The 21,405-nt window shown below is 40.3% G+C and overlaps 1 protein-coding gene across 3 annotated transcripts in view; it reads right to left on the bottom strand.

Moving 5' to 3' along the window:
* The window catches only part of LOC142748957 (heterogeneous nuclear ribonucleoprotein H2-like), a 114,766-nt gene that overhangs the window by 37,074 nt on the left and 56,287 nt on the right, over nucleotides 1–21,405 (bottom strand). For all 3 annotated transcript variants that reach the window (XM_075856407.1, XM_075856408.1, XM_075856406.1), the window contains exons 7-8: nucleotides 14,534–14,605; nucleotides 14,338–14,444 (exon numbers count right to left, since the gene is read on the bottom strand). In XM_075856407.1, the coding sequence (XP_075712522.1) occupies nucleotides 14,338–14,444; nucleotides 14,534–14,605 (179 nt within the window). The remainder of the gene's footprint in view (nucleotides 1–14,337; nucleotides 14,445–14,533; nucleotides 14,606–21,405) is intronic.

Raw genomic sequence — 21,405 nt, 5'->3', positions numbered from 1 at the left:
ACGTACGTACATATATATATATACACACACACACACACACACACACACACACACACACACACACACACACACACACGGTGTAAAATTGTAAAATGGTTGGTGGAGTGGAAGAGGGAAAAGAAAAAGCTCCCCTCGGTCTAAATTAGAGCCAGAGGCAGTTCTTCAAAGGAGTACAAAGATGGCATAATAGGGCCCCCAGCCTGCCATGACAACCGTCACCACCAACCAATACAATCATGCAGGGGGGGGGGGGGGGGTGGAGTGTTTGAGGGCGTGCCACCCGATTTTAACAGTTAAAATGCCAGTCGTGATGAACTGCGGCATTTAAGATGTTAAGCGGGCAGAATCAAAGTGATCAAGTATATATATCACCTCATGGACACAAACGGTCTTTCGTTTCAGAGTATAGCGAGTACTTATGGAGTTTCAAACCGAGACTTTTATAAATCTCTCAGACTTTGCCATCTCGTACAATCTCTGTCACCATCTCGGTCTTAGAGGCTTATTCCTGTTTTATGCCGCTCTACTTCCATCTCATTCCTCTCAAAATCCTGATCTTTCCTAACATGGGAGGTGGATCTGAATATCTTAGTCACTGCAGGACTGGCATTCTGCAACTAGTGGAGCCAAAAAAAAAGTATCCCATAGCTTCACACACTGGGAATTCGCTCTGAAGATCTTACTAAGATGGTACAGAACCCGGACTCAAATCTCCAGGTATGACCCATCGTACTCAGCACTGTGTTGGTGTAAGTGTGCAGACAGGGGCTTACTTCCTATATGCTTGGTGGGATTGTCCATTGGTTCATGATTTCTGGAAAACTGCTTTCATCTTGATAACTCAGGTTACCCGTCATCATATTTCTCCTTCTGCAGCGCTGGCATTATGCCCGATTATATAGAGAGATTTATCCAGACAGGTCCAATCGGTCTCTGGCCAGATCATCCTAGCAGAAACTCATAATTGCCACAATGTGGAGTCTGACAACATTGTCACACGATCTCAATCAATCAAGTCCAAGCATACTTTTATATGGAACGGATGTTGGCTTCAAGAGGTAAGACGCGTTCTAATGTCGACACTCAATGGTTTAGCTGGACTGTTTAAATGTCAAGTTACTCTGCTTCATCTTCCCAGCCCAATCCTCATCTTCCATATCCTAGGATGTGCCCAAGTGCTTTTCTGGTCTAGTTATGGATGTACTGAAAGTTCATATTCCAACGGTTTCTTAGAACTTATGCTAATTTCTCCTTAATACTCCTATAAGCGTTCCACATAGTATTTATTCTTATGTTGTCAAGCAGTCACGGGAATAGGGTATACCTAGGGAACCCAACAAGAGGACTGATCCCAAAAGGCAAAACCTATTGTTGCTTTCCCCTACCTAGTTTATATGTATTGTTACTTGCGTGGATAATATTTTGGATAGTATGTTGCTATATCTTTGCTGTCTTTTGTAGGTTTTGTACAATTTTAATTAAACAAAAAAAAAAAAATATATATATATATATATATATATATATATATATATATATATATAAATTGTAAAGAAACAAAAAAAAAAAAGTGCCATGTCCACTACAAGATCTTGGATGCTTCAGTCATGGTTACCGAACTCTGCATCCAGCCTTGGTGATTAGAGGTAGGAGAGAGACTGCCATGACAGTCTCTGGACTTCGACTAAGCCACAGACGAGAATAGTCGTTCAGTGACGGAGACCGAGGAAAAAATAAAAAAATTTTTTAAAAAAATAGCCCGCATTTCCAAAATATTGATGAGGAAGGGATACCCAAAACAAGACAGACCGTGTCAAATACCATTTCAAGACTCAAGTCTCAGACAAGGAGTCAGGCAGAGCTTAGACTGGTCGACTATCCAGCCAAAACAAGCCATGGCATCAAGAGTCATTTAGGAACTGGCTGGTTAGTCCTCCCGGGACGTGGTCTAAAAGGATATTGTCCTATAGGGAACAACGGAAATTCAGCTGGAACAAAGTAGTGCCATTACCACTAATAGAATTTTGGTGAAAACCTGACCAACCAACTGCTGATCAGGAGCACTTCAAATTGGCGGTGGTGATGGAGAACTGCAAAGTACAGGAAGCATTATGTATTGGGACGTGTAGGTACGATTCCCTGATGCCCAACAAGGAGAGTAAGGGGGGCCCCCCCCCGCTCCATATAGGCAATGAGTGACCAGAGGTACTCTGCAAAAATGACTTATTTTTTGGTCAAAATCAAAGTGTTCAACCGTTTGAGGTCCCGGATGGGATGAGCAGATCAGTCCTTTTTGGGGACAACCAATATTAGAGTAAAAAACAACACACATTTGGTTTGGAAAAACATTGATAATTATTTATTGAAAAGAGTATTGACAAAAAAAAAAAAAAAAAAAAGGCAGGTACTCTGTCAGGCGACAAAGGTGAGGACTGAAAGTAGCAGTCAGGGTACAAGATTGAATTTGTGCACAGACCACATCTTCAACCCTGGCAACCGAGATGTTTGACTACCAGATATCCTTGAAAAGTAAAAGCCTGCCCCCCACTCGAGATTAGAGTGGACGCACACCTTCAGGTAGAATCTGTCTTACTAGCTGCAAAAACAAAAGACCTGGTTTCCTGTGAGTGAGAATGACAAACCTTAGTTAAAGAGGCTCTGTCACCAGATTTTGCAGCCCCTATCTGCTATTGCAGCAGATCGGCGCTGCAATGTAGATTACAGTAACGTTTTTATTTTTAAAAAACGAGCATTTTTGGCCAAGTTATGACCATTTTTGTATTTATGCAAATGAGGCTTGCAAAAGTCCAAGTGGGCGTGTTGAAAAGTAAAAGTCCAAGTGTGCGTGTATTATGTGCGTACATCGGGGCGTGTTTACTACTTTTACTAGCTGGGCGTTCTGACGAGAAGTATCATCCACTTCTCTTCAGAACGCCCAGCTTCTGGCAGTGCAGACACAGCCGTGTTCGAGAGATCACACTGTGACGTCACTCACTTCCTGCCCCAGGTCCTGCATCGTGTCAGCCACATCGGCACCAGAGGCTACAGTTGATTCTGCAGCAGCATCAGCGTTTGCAGGTAAGTAGCTACATCGACTTACCTGCAAACGCCGATGCTGCTGCAGAATCAACTGTAGCCTCTGGTGCCGATGTGTCCTCGCTCGTCCGACACGATGCAGGACCTGTGAGTGACGACAGCGTGATCTCTCGAGAACACGCTGCGTCTGCACTGCCAGAAGCTGGGCGTTCTGCAGAGAAGTGGATGATACTTCTCGTCAGAACGCCCAGCTAGTAAAAGTAGTAAAAACGCACCGATGTACGCACATAATACACGCCCAGTTGGACTTTTGCAAGCCTCATTTGCATAAATACAAAAATGGTCATAACTTGGCCGAAAATTTTACTGTTATCTACATTGCAGCGCCTATCTGCTGCAATAGCAGATAGGGGTTGCAAAATCTGGTGACAGAGCCTCTTTAAAGGCCTATGAGTGCTCTTCCAACCGGTCGCTTCAAAGAGGATTTTGTCCAAGCGGATACCAGAGACGGGAGTCGGTGAAGGTAAGAGCAGTCAAGGAGCACTTAGAAGAATCTGAGAAGTATCTGTGCACCAGCATTTAAGCCATGCCATCCGATGCAGAGAGACAATGGAAGAGCCACAAGGCAGCCTGAATCCAGGGTAGCTTCACACAGATACTTGGTAGCGTTGGGCCTTATTAACAAGCGTATTTCACGTCCGTGTTACGCGTGTTAAAACAACGGACGTCACACGGACCTATGCAATTCAAAGGGGCCGTTCAGACAGTGTTTTTCACGCAGCGTGTCCGCTGTGTAAAATTCATTGCATGTCCTATACTTGCGCAAAAAACGCACATCACACACCCTTTGAAGTCACTGAGTGCGTGAAAATGACTGACAGCACACGGACGCACATCCGTGTGCCATGCGTTTTTCACGCAACAGTTGCTAAAGAAATTAGGGGGAAAAAACAAACACCTTGTTTATTTTGCGGACGTAAAAAAAACACGTGACATAAGTGCGTAAAAAACGCAGACACGCACTGTACACTGTCACACGGACCTGCAACGCAAGAAAATAGCTGCGTTTTTTACGCACGCAAACCTGTCACAGTCGTGTGAATAAGGCCTTAGACAGCCAGTGAGAGGCCCACTAGTTGGTGAGCTTATTCAGTAGGGCTCTACAGACCCAAGTAGTAGTGAAAATCTGCCTCAAAAGCTAAGTCAGCAGCTTCAAAGAAGGACCTGTAGAAGGACTCTGCGATGGTCCATAGGATAGTTTAAAGAGGCTCAGTCACCACATTATAAGTGGCCTATCTTGTACATGATGTGATCGGCGCTGTAATGTAGATTGCAGCAGTGTTTTTTTATTTAGAAAAATTATAATTTTTGACAGAGTTATGACCTATTTTTGATTTATGCTAATGAGTTTCTCAATGAACAACTGGGCGTGTTTTACTTTTTGGCCAAGTGGGCGTTGTACAGAGGAGTGTATGACTCTGACCAATCAGCGTCACACTCCTCTCCATTCATTCATTCACACTGCACATAGCGATATAGCTATATCGCTATGTGCAGCCACATATACACACTATAACATTACTGCAGTGTCCTGATAATGAATATACATTACCTCCAGCCAGGACGTGAGGTCTATTCAGAATCCCTACCACTTCTCTGTGATTTACAGCACAGCGAGATCTCGCTGTAAATGACAGTTTACAGCGTAATCTCGTGAGACTACGCCTGCTATGCTGTAAATCACAGAGACGTGCGGAGAAGTGGTCAGGATTCTGAATACACATCCCATCCTGGCTGGAGGTAATGTATATTCATCGTCAGGACACTGCAGTAATGTTAGTGTATGTGGCTGCACATAGCGATATAGCTATATCGCTATCTGCAGAGTAAAGGTTATCCTCCAGAGAAGACATAAGATTCAGAGAGAGGTATGGGCAAGTTTCTTGTCACGATGCTTCCACTCCACTCTTCAAACTCCGAGTGAGAGGGTAATGGTTTGCGAGCTAGTCTAGGATAAAAAAACTAAAATAAAATGGGTAGTTTCCATGAAGTCTGACTGCATTGATGACTGTCCACTGCAGAGGACATCTTTTAGGATTGCTCTTCATCCAGTTCTGAATCGGAATTCAACAATTCTCCCCTGGAGGAGAGACTGCCGAGGCAGCGGCTGCAGAGGATGGGTAATACCACGCAGATCTGAACAATTTAGAAGGTTTGCCTGCCACATGAATTCTGGACACGGAGTCCCCAAAAGACTGGTCAGTAGTTGATGGACCTGTGTCTTTTTTCAACTTTATCAAGTCCAACCAATAATCCTACAGTGTTAATCCAGAGGAAGGCAAAACCCCACGGGGTTGAGGCCAATTGCCTCACTAGGGAAAAAAAAATCCTCCCCGATTCCAAATAAGGCAATCAGAATAAACTCCTGGATCAATGTCCCATTTACAGAATCACAGACGACCCTGGAAAGGGAATGAGCAAAGTGTGGTTAGACCTGTTCAGCACTAGCCGTGGGCAATGCTAGAGGTGGCTTAGTGGACTGTGCCACAGGACTGACATGCATTGCACAAAGGGGTAGGTTGACCAGATGGGAATTTTTTGCAACATGTGGAACAGGCATAGTGAGATCCATAAGGTACCGGTCAAGGATTCTCCTCTTGCGCCTTTCATGGTAGTATATGGGGGTCAGTGTGTTCCTCAGTAAAGACTAGGAGAAAAAGTTACTAGGGTTGTCACCATACCACAATTTGGACTTTTGTATCGAGAATCGTAATACTACACAATGTATCGGTATCAAACGATACTTTGCCAACAATAATAAAAGAATAAAAACAAGTCATTCCATTTTCTGATGTGAGGCACAAGGTGTGATGAATTTTGAACCTCCATGTGCCTCATATTAATAGTAATTAACCCCATCATGTTTCTCAGTCATAATGGACAACATTGGGTTAATGTGTGAAGTCATGCAAAGTTCCCTGGAGTGTATTCAGAAGAAATAGCGGCAGCACACCAGCATAAATACGAAATAAAGGTGTTTATTCACCTAGAGCAAAAGGCGACATTTCACCTTCTCAATGAAGGCATTATCAAGCAATGAAAGTGTGTACATACAAACTATAAATAGCGCGTCAGTGATAAATCACACCATTATTATACGCAACTATGCAAAAGTAAAAATATCATACATCGTGAAATAAATATTTGAAAAAAGACCGTAATCAATACATACCATCAACACGTGATCCAGTACAAATCGTACATAAATGCAAAATTACAGGCGTTACAAATGTGTAGGCTAGAAACAATCCATAGTTAATTGGAATTAACCCCTTAAGGACACGGTCAATTTTGGCCTTGAGGACAGAACAATTTTTTTTAGATTTCCCTCTTTGCATCCCGACGCTCATAACCCTTATTTTTTGCACAAGACTTTTTTTGCAGGACAAGGTGTACTTAATGTATTTGTACCAAAAAAATGGAACCTACATAAATCGATTAATTTCTATAATTTTTTATTTTGGCGAAAATGCTGAAAAAAAAGTAGTTCCGCAGCAGTTTTAATTTTATTTTTTCTTACACCATACACCGATCATAAATAATGTTATAAATTTTTTTTTTTTTTTAGGTTGTTACGGTCGGGGCGATACCAAATAGGTCTATATTAATTCATGTTTTGGGACAAAAATTAAAAAAGTTAAATGAATGTAAAAATATGTTTAATTAATCCCATAAAGGGATTTATCATTTTGATTTTGTAACTAATGTACTGGCATAGATCTTTATGCCAGTACATTAGCCTGTATACTGATTGTACACAGGCAGTTGTTAGGGCATACCTCCGCATGCCCTAACAATAGGAAATATGTTCAGACAGCCCTGGGGTTCTTCAATGGACCATGGGCTGTCTGGCCATACGAGTTATGGGCTTTGATCTCGTCACAGTTATCTTCTGTGATGCGATGAAAGTGCAGTCACCCCTCCTTGAATGCCACGATCAGTTGCAACGCGGCATTCAAAGGGTTAACGTCGGAGACAAGATGTTTCTCTCCTCTCCGCTGTCAGAGCGGGGCCGTGGCTGTGTATTATTACAGCCGTTGCCCCGCTCTCGATCACACGCACAGACAGCTGCCATACAGGACGAGAATGCAACAAAGTACTCGCCGCTCAGGACGAGCATTCTCGTCCTGTGTCGGCAACCAGTTAAATCTAACATATGACAAACAGCTGGCACTCACCTACGAGATGATGTCAGACACGTGTAAACCAGTCTGTCTGTATGATTGATCTACAAATCGGCGTTGTCACTAGCGTACTACGCATGCGCCAGAGCGTGATCCCGTCCAGTCTCAGATACCCAATCGCAAAAGTGCAGGTTTCACCACATAGCGTAGTCAAAAGATTCGTGCATGCGCATCAGACATCATTGAAGCTACAGGAGTCAATTTAACCCCCTTCCCGTCGCAGGCACTTTTGGACTAAAAGACAGCCCCATTATTAAAACCTGACATGAGTCACTCTATGTGGTAATCACTTAGGATTGCTTGGCTAGGTGAAAGCATTCCAGAGATTGTTCTCTCGTGACAAATTTTACTTTACGTCTAGGGTAAAATTTGGTCGATAAATTCATTGCTTATTTGTGGAAAACACAAGAGAAAAATTGCACAAATTAAGATTTTTCTAAAAATTGAATGTTTGCTTACACATAGTAATACCACACAAAATAGTGACTAGTTAACATCCCCCATATGTCTACTTTATGTCGGCATCATTTTTTGATCATTTCATTTTTCTAAGACGTTACAAGGCTTATAAGTTTAGCAGCAATTTCTCACATTTTCAGGAAATTTCAAAAGCCTATTTTTATGGGGTCCAGTTCAGTTCTGAAGTAGCTTTGAGGGGGGCCTATATTTTGGGAAATCCCATAAATCACCCCATTTTAAAAACTGCACCCCCAAAGTATTCAAAACAGCATTTAGAAAGTTGCTTAACTCTTTAGGTGTTTCACAGGAATTGAAGAAACGTGGAGGTAAAATTTACAACATTTTTGAAGGAATTCAATTTGAATCCATTTTTCCTGTAACACAGAAGGTTTTACCATAGAAACGCAGCTTAATATTTCCCAGATTCTGAAGTTTTTAGAAATCTCCCACACGTGGCCCTAGTGTGCTACTGAACTGAAACATCGGCCTCAGGAGCACCTAGTGGACTTTGGGGGCCTTATATTTATTAGATTATATTTTAGGCTCCATGTCAGGTTAGAAGAGGTCTTGTGGTGCCAAAACAAAGGAAACACCTCAAAAAAGACATTTTGGAAACTATACCCCACAAGGAAATCATCTAGGAGTGTCGTGAGAATTCTTACCCCACAGGTGTTTCATAGATTTTATTAGAATTGGGCAGTGAAAATGAAAAATTACATATTTTTCCACTTTAAATCGCAAAAAGTTTCATTTTCCCATCAAATAAAAGAAAAAGCACCTGAACATTTGTAAAGCAGAGCACGGAAATGGCCCATATGTGGTAATAAACTACTGTATGAATACACAGAAAGGCTCAGAAGAAAAGGCGCACCATTTGGCTTTTGGAGCGCAGATTTTGCTGGATTGGTCTCCGGGCACCATGTCGCTTTGCAAAGCCCTAAGGTACCAGTACAGTAGAAACTCCCCAAAAGTGACTCCATTTGGCAAACTACACCCATTGTGGAATTCATCTAGGGGGGTAGTGAGCATTTTGACCCCACATGGTATGGGCAGTGAAAATGAAAATTTACAGGTCTCAGAAGGGAAGGATCACCATGTGGCATTTGGAGCGCCGATTGTGCTGGATTGATTCCTGAGCGCCATGTTGCACGCACTAAACACATCAATTTGAATTAACCACATCATTTCCCTCACACATTAACCCAACGAGGCCCACTATTATATTAAGTAATACCATCAATTACCTCGCTCACAGTTGTAATGGGCAACAATAGTTTAATGTGAGGTACAGGATGGGCTTATTTACTATTAACGTGAGGCATATGGAGGTTCAAAATTTAAAACACCCTGTGCCTCACATTAGAAAATGGAAGGACTTCATATTTGAGTTTTTATTTTATTTTTTATTGTTGGAAAAGTTGTTTTGTTATAGTGTATCGCAATATTACTCTAAAGGCCAGTTCACACAGAGTTTGACGAAAACCAGAGTCGGAAAACGCACCAAAGAAACAGCCGAAAATGCCTCCCATTGATTTCAATGGGAGGCGGAGGAGTTTTTTTTCTCGTGGGTAATAGAAGCGACATGTACAAGGGTGATATCTTCTCTTCAGCTAGAACTTCATTTATACACTCCTTTGTATTGCAGATGAAAATAACCGAATATTAATAGACTTCTGTAACACTCTGAAAGCGATACTGGAGCTCTACAGATACATACTACTTTCAGAATTTTTGCCCTTCCCAACATTTGTCGTATGGATACGTTATGGAAAGCCAGTGTTTCCCGCAAATTGTCGTATCCATACGACAAACCGGGAATCTATTACGGTGTAAAACTAAACCGTTACAAAGTAAAGATGGCTATTGTTCCTAACAGCATGCCATCTTTACACAATTCCCAAAAGAATTTTTTCCTTTACATCTTGATATAAACATGTAAAAACACAACACACAGCCACCTCTGTAAAAACAGCAGCTCAGGAATTCGGTTGGAGACGGCAGGCCTCAGATAGAAAGACCTTGAAAAGGTCAATTCTTTGAGGATTTGGTTAATTTAATGGCGGCCCAGACAAATTTACACACCCAGCAATTTTTAGCCTAAAGGCCAAACAAAATGGTAAAGCACAGTGCCTGCCCCGTGATGACCCCACAAATGACTGTCAGGCATTGATAATTTTTGCATTACATTTGAACAAACAGTCATACACCCCCGAGAAGAACATTGCAGTAAAGGAGGCCCTTGTACATTTTAAGAGACGACAAAATATCCACCAATACCTGCCAAGCAAGGGCGTGAGGTAGGAAATTAAACCGCACAAGAGCAGCTCAGGGTACACCTAAAAGGTTTAGGGTTTATTAAAGGGAAGAACACCAGGATAGAACCTTCAGAATTTTTATTTTCACGTCCAAATTCTAATAAAATCTATGAAACACCTATGGGGTCAAAATGCTCACTACACACCTAGAAGAATTTGACGGTGTGGTTTCCAAAATGGTCGCTTTTGGGGTTTTTCCTTTGTTTTGATAACACAAGAATTCAAACCTGACATGGTGCCTAAAATATAATCCAATAAAAAGGAGGCCCCAAAATCCACTAGGTGCTCCTTTGCTTCTGAGGCCTGTGCTTCAGTACATTCGCACCCTAGGGCCACATGTGGGTTTTCATCTGGCAGGGGACACTGGACCGGTTTATTACTATTTTAAATGGAGATCAACTGAATATCAAACTAACACATGTGGTCAGCCAGCAAGCAATGGAGTTTCTTTTCATCCCTGTCATACAATATGTGCTACTCCAACAGGCCAATTTTTGAGAGCAAGAAGGGTACGTGATTCCCATGCCAATTTTGAGGATGAAGCACACCATTTGAGAAATTGTTTCTTACGAGGTTACTACAAGCGCGACATAGAAAATGGATATCAGAATGTCCTTCTAAACCAACACAAATACAGAAAATGTGGAAAGATTGATTGACTGATTGACCTACAATACACAGTGGGTAGAAAGGAGAAAGATTCTGGAAAGGTATTGGCCAATTCTACTATCCGACCCCGATTTTGGAAAATATTTACCTACCAGACCCCAAATAACAACCAAAAGAAGCTTCAGGTGATCATTTGGTTAGGAGTCACTATAGAGTTCCCCAATCCATATATTTATGGCTCTAAAGGACCTGATTGAGCAAGGACCACAGGGGAATGAACCCCAATCTGTAGTTTGATAAAAACACACACATTTTCCGATTCGGACAACCAAAGGTGCTTCAAAGTGGTTCATGTCATTATTTGCAGCACCTCTGGAATTGTATATATGGCCTCCTATCCTTGTGGTTTGTCTTGTGTTGGAATGACCACTAGGGTAATGAGATTAAGAATACAGGAACATGTAAGGGACATAAAGAGTGCAGGAAAAATTGCCTGTGACGATCTGAATAAAATTACTAAAATAAAACCCATCCCCAGACATTCTCGGGAATTCCATAACAACAGATGGCGAGTCCATGGAATAGAGAAGATCACTGGATCTCGGAGCGGAGACACCGTATTGGAAATTGGAAAGGATAGAAAGTAAGTGGATCACGAAATTGAAGACTAGTTCCCCTTTTGGTGTTAATGAAAATTATGTCGTTTGCGTCTTTTCTCTCATGGTATAATCCTATAGCATCATCCCAATTTTCAATTGTAACTTATTTTGTGTAGTGGTATGGATAATGTTTTATTAGTTTGGAAATATGGAGTGATGGGTTATCTTTACGTATAATATATATATCTATATCTCTCTTTGTAGGTTGGCAGTGGATATCGCCTCATCGACTTTTTATGGCTCAGGGTGCTACTACTGATCTTTCCTACAGGAATTTGGATGATTTCTCAATATATATTTCTATATTGTTGTGAGGAATATTTGTACATTTTTAATTGTGGTTCCGTTCTACCTTGTTTAGGGTTTGTATGTATGATTGTATATGGTATGCACTATAAATAATTGTACTTTCACGTCAGCTTTTTCATGGGGCTTTTTAGGGCCATACTGGCCTTTCTCACTATTGATTTGTCAGACTGACGGGTTTCTATTAATTATATTAATTTTGGTTTTATGCACAATAATGATTAAATATTTCTTGTATATATGATTCAATATTTTAATATATTTGTTATATATATTTAAGGTGTCAGTATTTACACATTGTCATATAATGCGTGTATGTATGTATGGACATGTAAGTACATGTGAGCATGCATGAAATGGCATATGCACGAGGATATGCTTATATAATTATGTTGATATATATATATATATTTTTTTTTCACTTTTAATTTGAGCACGCGTGTCACACTTCACTGTTTTTGACTTGTTTTCTTTTTTCACTTTTAATTTGCTTAACCCCTTAACGCCGTAGGATGGATATATCCGTCCTCTGCAGCTGCTAGTTCGCGCAGGACGGCGGATATATCCGTCCTGTGATGGCGCGGGTCCTGCTAGTGTACCCACACGATCAGCAGCTCGGCTGTTATACACAGCCTGGCTCCTGCCGGAATCGAAGCGCGCTCCGATTCCAGCAGTTTAACCCATTAAATGCCGCTGTCAATAGTGACAGCGGCATTTAATGTGTTTGACAGAGGGAGGGAGCTCCCTCTGTCCACCGATCGGCGCCCCCGCAAACAAATCGCGGGTCGCTGTCGGGTTTCCATGACAGTCGGGGGCCTAACAAAGACCCCCAGGTCTGTCTTCAGCAAATGCCTGTTAGGCGATGCCGGAGGCATGACCTAACAGATTGCCTGTCAGTTTTACACTGACAGGCAATAATGCTTTGGTATACTAAGTATACCAAAGCATTATATATGCGATCGGCACATCGCATAGTGAAGTCCCCTGGTGGGACTAAAAAAAAAAAAATGTAAAATCAGTTAAATAAAGTTTGTGAAAAAAAAAAAAAAAAAATAGTCAAAATCAAATAAAACTTTTTTGCCCAAAAAGTGGATTTAGTAAAAGTGTCAAAACAAATAACACATACACATATACATATATGGTATCCCCACGATCGTAACGCCTTAACCAATAAAATTAACACATTAATTAAACTGCCGGATGAACAGCGTCCAAAAAAAACTGCAAAATTCTCTTTTCTCCTATTCCCCCCATAAAAAATAAAATAAAAAAGTAAATCTATAAGTCCTGTGTACCCCAAAATAGTACTAATGAAAACTACACATTGGCCCGCAAAAATGAAGCCCACATACGGCCACATCAACGGAAAAATAAAAAAAATTACGGCTCTTGGAACGCGCCGATGCAAAAACAATTTTTTTCTAAAAGGCTTTTTATTGTGCAAACGTAGGAAAACATAAAACCTTTACATATTTGATATCCCCGTAATCGTGCCGACCCATAGAATAAAGTGAACATGTTATTTACGCTGCATAGTAAACGGTGTAAATTTAGAACGTGAAAATTAATGCTGGAATAGCTGCTTATTTTCAATTCTCTCCTAAAATAAAGTTAAATATATTATAAGCATCTAAAAATGGTACAATTACAAAATACAACTCGTCCCGCAAAAAACAAGCCCTTATACGGCTATGTCGATGGAATAAAAAAAGTGTTACGACTCTTGGAATGCGACTATGAAAAAACAAACAATAATCCTTAGTCAATAACGCGCAAAATGGCCCGGTCATTAAGGGGTTAATATGAAATGCATTTTGACATATTGTTTACATACATATATATTTTTTCCTATATACAAACCTTTATCACGTATATCCTGTACCACTTACATGTGTTTTCTTTATATATTATTGAGCTTGCCCCCGATATGGTTTATTAAATGATGGGTTTTGAAGTATGGGCTATGGTTTACCTTTTTTCCCTGAACCATAATGGCGGCCGCGGAGCGTCTGAAACTACGGAGCTATTTTACGGACGTAATTGGAGTAGTTTTTCATTGGAGTCAATGAAAAACTGCGCCAAAACGGCCCAAGAAGTGACATGCACGTCCTTGACGTGGACGTATTTTTACGCGCCGTCTTTTGACAGAGACGCGTAAAATGACAATTCGTCTGAACAGAAAATCTTAAAACCCATTGCAAGCAATGGCCAGATGTTTGCAGACGTTATGGAGCCGTCTTTTCAGGCATATTTCGAGGCGTAAGACGCCTTAATTACGTCTGAAAATAGGTCGTGTGCACATACCCTAAATCTACAAAATATAAAACGTAACAAACATAAGAGGGAGGGGGGACCAGACGCAAAAGTTGTCTGTAGGAGTTGGCAGCACACTGAATAAAACACCAGGAAAAGTTGAGCACAAAAAGGAAATTTAATTCTAATATATATATATATATATATATATATATATATATATAATGGAAAAGCAGCAGCACTCAACGCAATTCCAATGTAGGGGATATAGATTATTGAAAAAAAAAAATAATCTCACAGAACTTAGTGTCATTTTCTCTATCTATCTATCTATCTATCTATCTATCTATCTATCTATCTATCTATCTATCTCTTGTTGCTAAGGTCTATACTCAGGACGCTGTGTCCCCCATTGGAAAACAAAATAAGTTACCTGAGAAATCATTTTACTATACTTACAGTATATATATCAGTTTCTGTTGCTCTGTAAGGGAGACCTCTCATATGAACACAGTGACCGGTTGTACTTTGAAAGCTAGATCCATCTGCATATCTATTGTCAGAAACTTTTGGGAAAAAAAAAACCATACACCATTAGTGCCAAACAAGGCAAGATAGAAATAAATAGCCACAAACAGCGAAAAGTCGTACATACCTCTTCCAAACCTCTGGTCTGCACCAAATGCATATTCATTATATCCGTTATACTCTTCAAAACCACTGTAGCCTGTAGGAAACAAGAAAAAAAAAAAAATCATATATAACACACGCAGAATAGCTTCTCAAACTGTAAATCAACGGTAATGATTTTTATTTTAGAGTATGTGAACAGATGAAAAGGGGCAGCGCTTACAAAATTCAGCACTTCTACCATAAGTTGTAAAGGGGAGAAAACCCCTTTGACATGATTTGTCACTAGTTAACACAATCTTCTGATTTAACCCCTTCAGGGCTGAGCCTGTTTTGGCCTTCAGGACCAAGCAGATTTTTCAAATCTGACATGTGTCACTTTATGTGGTAATAACCTCGGAATGCTTTTACCTATCCAAGCGATTCGGAGATTGTTTTCTCATGACATATACACCATGTTAATGAAAAAATTTGGCCGATAAATTCAATATGTAAAAAACAAAAAAACACACCAAGATATGGAGAAAATTTGCAAAAATTAAAATTTTTCTAAATTTAAACGCATCTGCTTGTAAAACCACACAAAATAGTTAGTAGTTTATATTTCCCATATGTCTACTTTATGTTTGCATTGTTCTTTGAACATTCCTTTATTTTTCTAGGACGTTACAAGGGTTAGAACTTTAAACAGCAATTTCTCACATTTTCAAGAAAATTTCAAAAGGCTATTATTTCAGGGAGCAGTTCAGTTAGAAAGTCAGTTTCTGTCACCATTGATATCAAGGGTGACGGAAACATTGCTAATGGTTTCCATTAGTCACCATTCCGACAGAAATCAAAAGCGCAGTTGACTGCGCTATTGATTCAGTCGGAAAAACTGAAACCTGCCAGATCGGTGACGAACGGAAACAATTAGCAAAGTTTCCGTCACCATTGATATCAATTGTGACAGAAACGGAAGCTGTGGTTTCAGTTTGACTTTCCATTGCGGGGTTCACCCGACGGAAACCTCTGACGGAACCCCGGAACGGAAAACCAACGCTGATGTGAATAGGCCCTCATTTGAATGCGTTTATTTTTTTCCCTATAATAAAAATACTTATTATTAGGGAAAAAAAAGCATTGTTTGCACACTTTTTTTCCTTAAAACTTTTTTATTATCTTTTTTTTTTTACTTGTCCCACTAGGGGACATTTAGACTTGCAGCTCTGATCATTGCTAGAATACATTACACTACTTACGCAGTGTAATGTTTTCTGTCATTGTGACATGACAGTCACTGACAGGAAGCCTATGAGAACCAGCCTCCGGCTGGTCCTCATAGGCTTCCGTACATGGCAGCCCGGAGGCCATTTTCCTGCCCTCCGGTTGCTGTGACAAGGATCGCCAGCCCCCGCAAATGCACGTGGGGGCTGCCGATCTGCTCTAAACCTCATCAATGTGGCGATCGCAATCGACTGTCGCATCGGAGGGGTTAATTGCAGATTTCAGCAGCAACGGGGAGAGCAGGACAGACACCCGGCTCAGTTAACCGCCGCTGCCATGTAGCACCGCGCAGACCTAACTGCACACCCAGGTGCGTGAAGTTACTGCTCACCTGGACGTGCATTTACTCCAAGGTGCAGGAAAGGGTTAAATAGGTGGTGTCACGCTGATAATTTCAGCGAAAATTATGTCCCGAAACATTTGAAAAGTTAAGCGTTTATTTCTAATTATGCAAATGAGACTATACTGGCCAAAGGGGTGGTAACATCTCTGTGTGAGGTGCTTGTGTTCTGTATGATGTGGTCTAATCCGCATCATACAGATTCTCCCCTTACCTGTGAAATCTCAGCTTCAATCGCAATTCACCCTGTGTTTGGACTTCTGGCCTCAGCACTTATCCAGGGACAGTCTCTCACATTATGGCAAGAACCAATTAACTAACCTTATTTGTTGGGCTAGCGACGTGATTTTTGCAATGTTTATTCCGTAGTGCAGTGCAGGTTTCTGATTTTATTTTTTTTTATACACAAATGTTTTTGCCGTTTTAGAAATTTTAGGCTTAAAGTTTGAAAAGGATCGCAAAAAAAAATAAAAAAAAAATAAAGCTTTACTTTTTAGCTATTTTTTTTCTGGTAACAGTTTTACCCTATAATAGACCTTTTATTTGTGATAGTCATTGTCTACCATAAGTTACTACATCTCTATGTTAGGGTAATTGGCTCAAGGCTAGCGTTACGACAATGATTGGCGGGGGTGAGAGGGGACGTTTTTTGGGGGGTGGTTATTTTGTGTGTATTTATTAATTTTTTCCACTTTATTTTACTTTTAGGATAGTCTGCCCCTCAAAAGGTCAATAAAAAAGTTTTTAATTTCTTCTTTTACACCATGTTATTCCACTGTAACTGGGGCTGCACAGCAGCCCCAGGTACAGAGGAAAACTCCCCTCTTATAGTGACTAATAGGGGTGTGCTGGGTCTAGTAAGACCCAGCAGCAGTCTGCCACTAACGGCATCCTGGTGATCATGTGACCAGTCACATGATCACCGGGAGCAATAGAGGCAGCGCCGCCTCTTCAGCTGCACAGCACTGAATGAGCGCGGTGTATAAGAGATCAGAGAAGATAGAAGCAGCTGTAAATAGTCTATGGCGAGAGTTTTAAGGACCCCGACCGCCGGCCGTAAGTACATAGCCAGCTGTCAAGAACCGGTAAAGACATGAAGGTCAGACAATCCAGAAAATTTCAAAAAAACTGATGGTTTTCATGACTGCACTGGAGGAGAACTCCAAACACTATGATGAATCTAATGAGGACTGCCCCAGAAAAAGACCAAGAGTTACCTCTGCCTTAGAGAATTCATTAGTTACCATCCTAACAAATAGCAAACTAACAGCACCTCAGATTAGAGCCCACATAAATGCTACACAGCTCAAGTACCAGACACACCTCAACATAAACTATTCCGAGGAGACTGCCAGAATCAGGACTTAATGGTCGAATTGTTGCAAAAAAGCAACTACTGAGGTACAATGAGAAGTGCTTGGGCCAAGAAACACAAGGAATTTAAATTAGACCAGTTGAAATCTGTACTTTGCTCTGACCAGTCAAAATTGTAGATTTTTTTTTTATTCCAACCACCATGTCTTTGTGAGATGCAGAAAAGGTGAGCAGATGGTTTCTACATATGTGGTTCCCACCAGGAATTATGTAGGATGTGCGATTGTGTTTTGCTGGCGATTTATTCAAAATGCAAGAACACTTAAAGGAACAGTGTCATCGCAAATAATTTTTTTATATGTTAAAGATGTTAGTGCTTTAATAAAAACGTTTATATTCATTTGTGTGTTTGTGTTTTACTGTTTCTTATTTTTACACTTTTTCTTCCCTATGGGGGGTGCCATTTTTTGTTCCATTTCTGTGTGTGTCGATTAACGACACACACAGACATGGAATACGGCAGCCACAGTCCCATAGGGACTGCGAACGGCTCCCGTCCCATTGACTGCCGTGTACGGCGTCTGTGTGGGAACTGCGCATGCGCCGCTCCCACACAGTCCTATTCGAAATTGGCGCCGTCCGGCGCCATTTTCCTGTGGACCGGAAGTCGCGGCCGGACAGTAATATTACTACTTCCGGTCGCGGCTTCCGGACTTGTGCACATGGAACAGCGGCAGCAAACGGAGCGGACGGGCCGGAGGGAGCCGCGGCGGCAGGAGCAGGTAAGAGATTTCAATGTATGTTAGTGTTTGTGTGTGTTTACTACTGTATGTAAACCTACTACACTGTGGGTTACCTCAAAAAATGGCGACACACAGTGTAGGAGGTTAAACCTTTCAAACCCCTCGTTTATCCCGGCACTAGCCAGGATAAAGGAGGGGTGGATGCTGAGAGCTCACTAGAGCGAGGGCTTTTAACCCAATGTTGCAATGCTGCAATTTGGGAACAGCCCCATCTAGTGGCCAAAAATGGGTAGTATTATAAATTAGAAATAATTTATAATATTTCCTGGCTCGTGCCAAAAAAAAAAAAAAATAATTTGAACAATGTTTAATCACCCACACACTAAATGTTTAAATTTTAAAAAAAAAACATGTTTTTCTGGCAACACATTCCCTTTAACAAGTATGGCTACCACAGGATTCTGCAACAACATGCCACCTCAAACAGGACAACACACTTCTAGGCTAGGTTAGGGTTATTTGACCAAGGAGAGAGATTGAGTGCTGAATCAGATGACATTGTCTCCACAGTCACCAGACCTAAATCCAATTGAGATGGTTTGGGATGAGTTGAACCGCAGAGTGAAGGAAAAGCCGCCAAGTGCTCAGCACCTCTGGGAACTCCTTCAAGACTGTTGGCAAACCATTCCAGGTGACTACCTCATGAACCTGATTTAGAGAACGCCAAGAGTGCAAAGCTATCAAAGCAAAAGGGGGCTGTTATGAAGAATCTAAAATATTAACCCCTTGGAGACGCAGCCAGTTTTGGCCTTGTGGACATAGGCTATTTATTAATTTTTTTCAAAACTGACATTTGTCACTTTATGTGGTAATAACTTGGGAATGCTTTTACTTCTACAAGCGATTCTAAAATGGTTCTCTCGTGACATTGCACTTTGTTAGTGGAAAAAATGTGACCGATAAATTTGGAAAAATTAGCATTTTTCTAAATTTAAATGTATCTGCTTGTAAGACAGAGTAATACCACACAAAATAGTTACTAATTAACATTTCCCATATGTCTACTTTATGTTTGCATTGTTTTTTGAACGTCCTTTTATTTTTCTAGGACGTTACAAGGCGAAGAACTTTAGAAGCAACTTTTAACATTTTCAAAAGGCCATTTTTCTAGGGTCCAGTTCCGAAGTAGCTTTGAGGGGCCTATATTTTGGGAAACCCCCATAAATCACCCCATATTAAAAACTGCACCCCTCAAAGTATTCAAAACAGCATTCAGAAAGTCTTAACCCTTTAGGCGTTTCACATGAATTAAGGCAAAGTAAAAATTCACAAATTATTATTTTTTTGCCTAAATTCATTTGTAATACATTTTATCCTCGGCTTATCTTAATGATGTATCACCTCATGTACTAATTGTCTTTGTGTAACATCTAAATGTTGTGCTTTTTTCTAAGTCATTCATTTGTAAACTGCCTGAAGAAGGGGCCTCTGTGCTCTGAAAGCTTGCATATAGAACTTTTATGGTTAGCCAATAAAGGTATCATACCTATTATACTTTTGTCTTTTTTTACACAAAAGTATTTAACATTTCATCCTGTAGCACAGAAGGTTTTACCAGAGAAACGCAACTCAATATTCATTGCCCAGATTCTGCAGTTTTTAGAAATATCCCAAACGTGGCCCTAGTGTGCTAATATACTGAAACACAGGCGTCCGAAGCAAAGGCGCACCTAATGAATTTTTAGGCCTCCTAACTATTAGAAAATATATTTTAGGCACCATGTCAGGTTTGAAAAGGTATAGTGGTGCCAAAACATAGGGAAAACACTCAAAAAGACCCCATTTGGGAAACACCACCACCAAGTAGGGCTGGGCGATTTTGGCCAAAAACTAAAATCTAGATTTTTTTCAAACCCATCAGCGACTTTCGATTTGAATCTCTATTTTCTGATTACTGAACTGAAAAAAAAACCCCCAAAAAACAAGAGAATTTCATAAATTGTCTTTATGTAAATAACTTAACTTAGAGTCTCTGTCACCACATTATATGTGGCCTATATTGTACATGATGTGATCGGCGATGTAATGTAGATTACAGCAGTGTTTTTTTTATTTTTGACGGAGTTATGACCTATATTAGGTTTATGCCTGAGTTTCTCAATGGACAACTGGGCGTGTTTTACTATATGACCAAGTGGGCGTTGTACAGAGGAGTGTTTGACGACCAATCAGCGTCATGCACTTCTCTCCATTCATTTACTCTGCACATAGTGATATAGCTATATCGCTATGTGCAGCCACATAAACACACTATAACATTACTGCAGTGTCCTGATGATGAATATACATTACCTCCAGCCAGGACCTGATGTGTATTCAGAATCCTGACCACTTCTATAGCGTCTGATTTACAGCATAGCAGGCGTAGTCTCGCGAGATTACGCTGTAAGCGGTCATTCACAGCAAGATCTAATGTAGAACAGAAATGTCACTCATATAAATAAAGTTACCATTTCTGCGGGTGAATAGATACTCCCAAAAAAATTTTTTTTATTTTCTTTTATTATTTTTAGTTTATTATTTTATTTAATCATTATTTTATTTATCTTTATTTTGGAGTTTCTATTCACCTGCAGAAATAGTAACTTTTTTATATGAGTGACATTTCTGTTCTACATTAAAACTCATTCATATAAGATTTTTTTTTACAATATCTTAAAATATGGAAAATGATAATATTCAGTAATATGATAACTAAAATATATGATAATTACTAGGTCGTTTTTCCTATTGAAGTTTTTTCACCCACAAAAGACTTTATTTAAGATCAATAAATATGCACATGTAATCTAAACTTACTGAAACCCATGAGGATTACTAAATATAATTGTGTGGGAGGTGTGTATATATATATATATATATATATATGTGTATCGTGATGGACTAATGTATTTAACGTTTTAACAAAAATTCTATTTTCACTAGGCATAGATTAATCTTACCTAATTAGAATGGACACTATATAAAGTGAGAGTACTTGGATGTCGATGTCGGCTCTGAGAAAGTCCCTGAGAGGATGAAACGCGTTAGCCAATGAAAATTTACCTTGACACATGGGTGTTTGACGTTACACGTCGTGTACCTGCTCTGGAGCTGATCCCATGCTGGGTCATGGTTACCTGGTCCTGTACCGCAAATTGAACTGTAACGTGCGGGTACAAATAGACCAAGCAA

This window comes from Rhinoderma darwinii, chromosome 3 (genome assembly GCF_050947455.1).
Source record: "Rhinoderma darwinii isolate aRhiDar2 chromosome 3, aRhiDar2.hap1, whole genome shotgun sequence".
NCBI lineage: Eukaryota > Metazoa > Chordata > Amphibia > Anura > Rhinodermatidae > Rhinoderma > Rhinoderma darwinii.
This window is presented reverse-complemented; position numbering and strand designations above follow the sequence as displayed.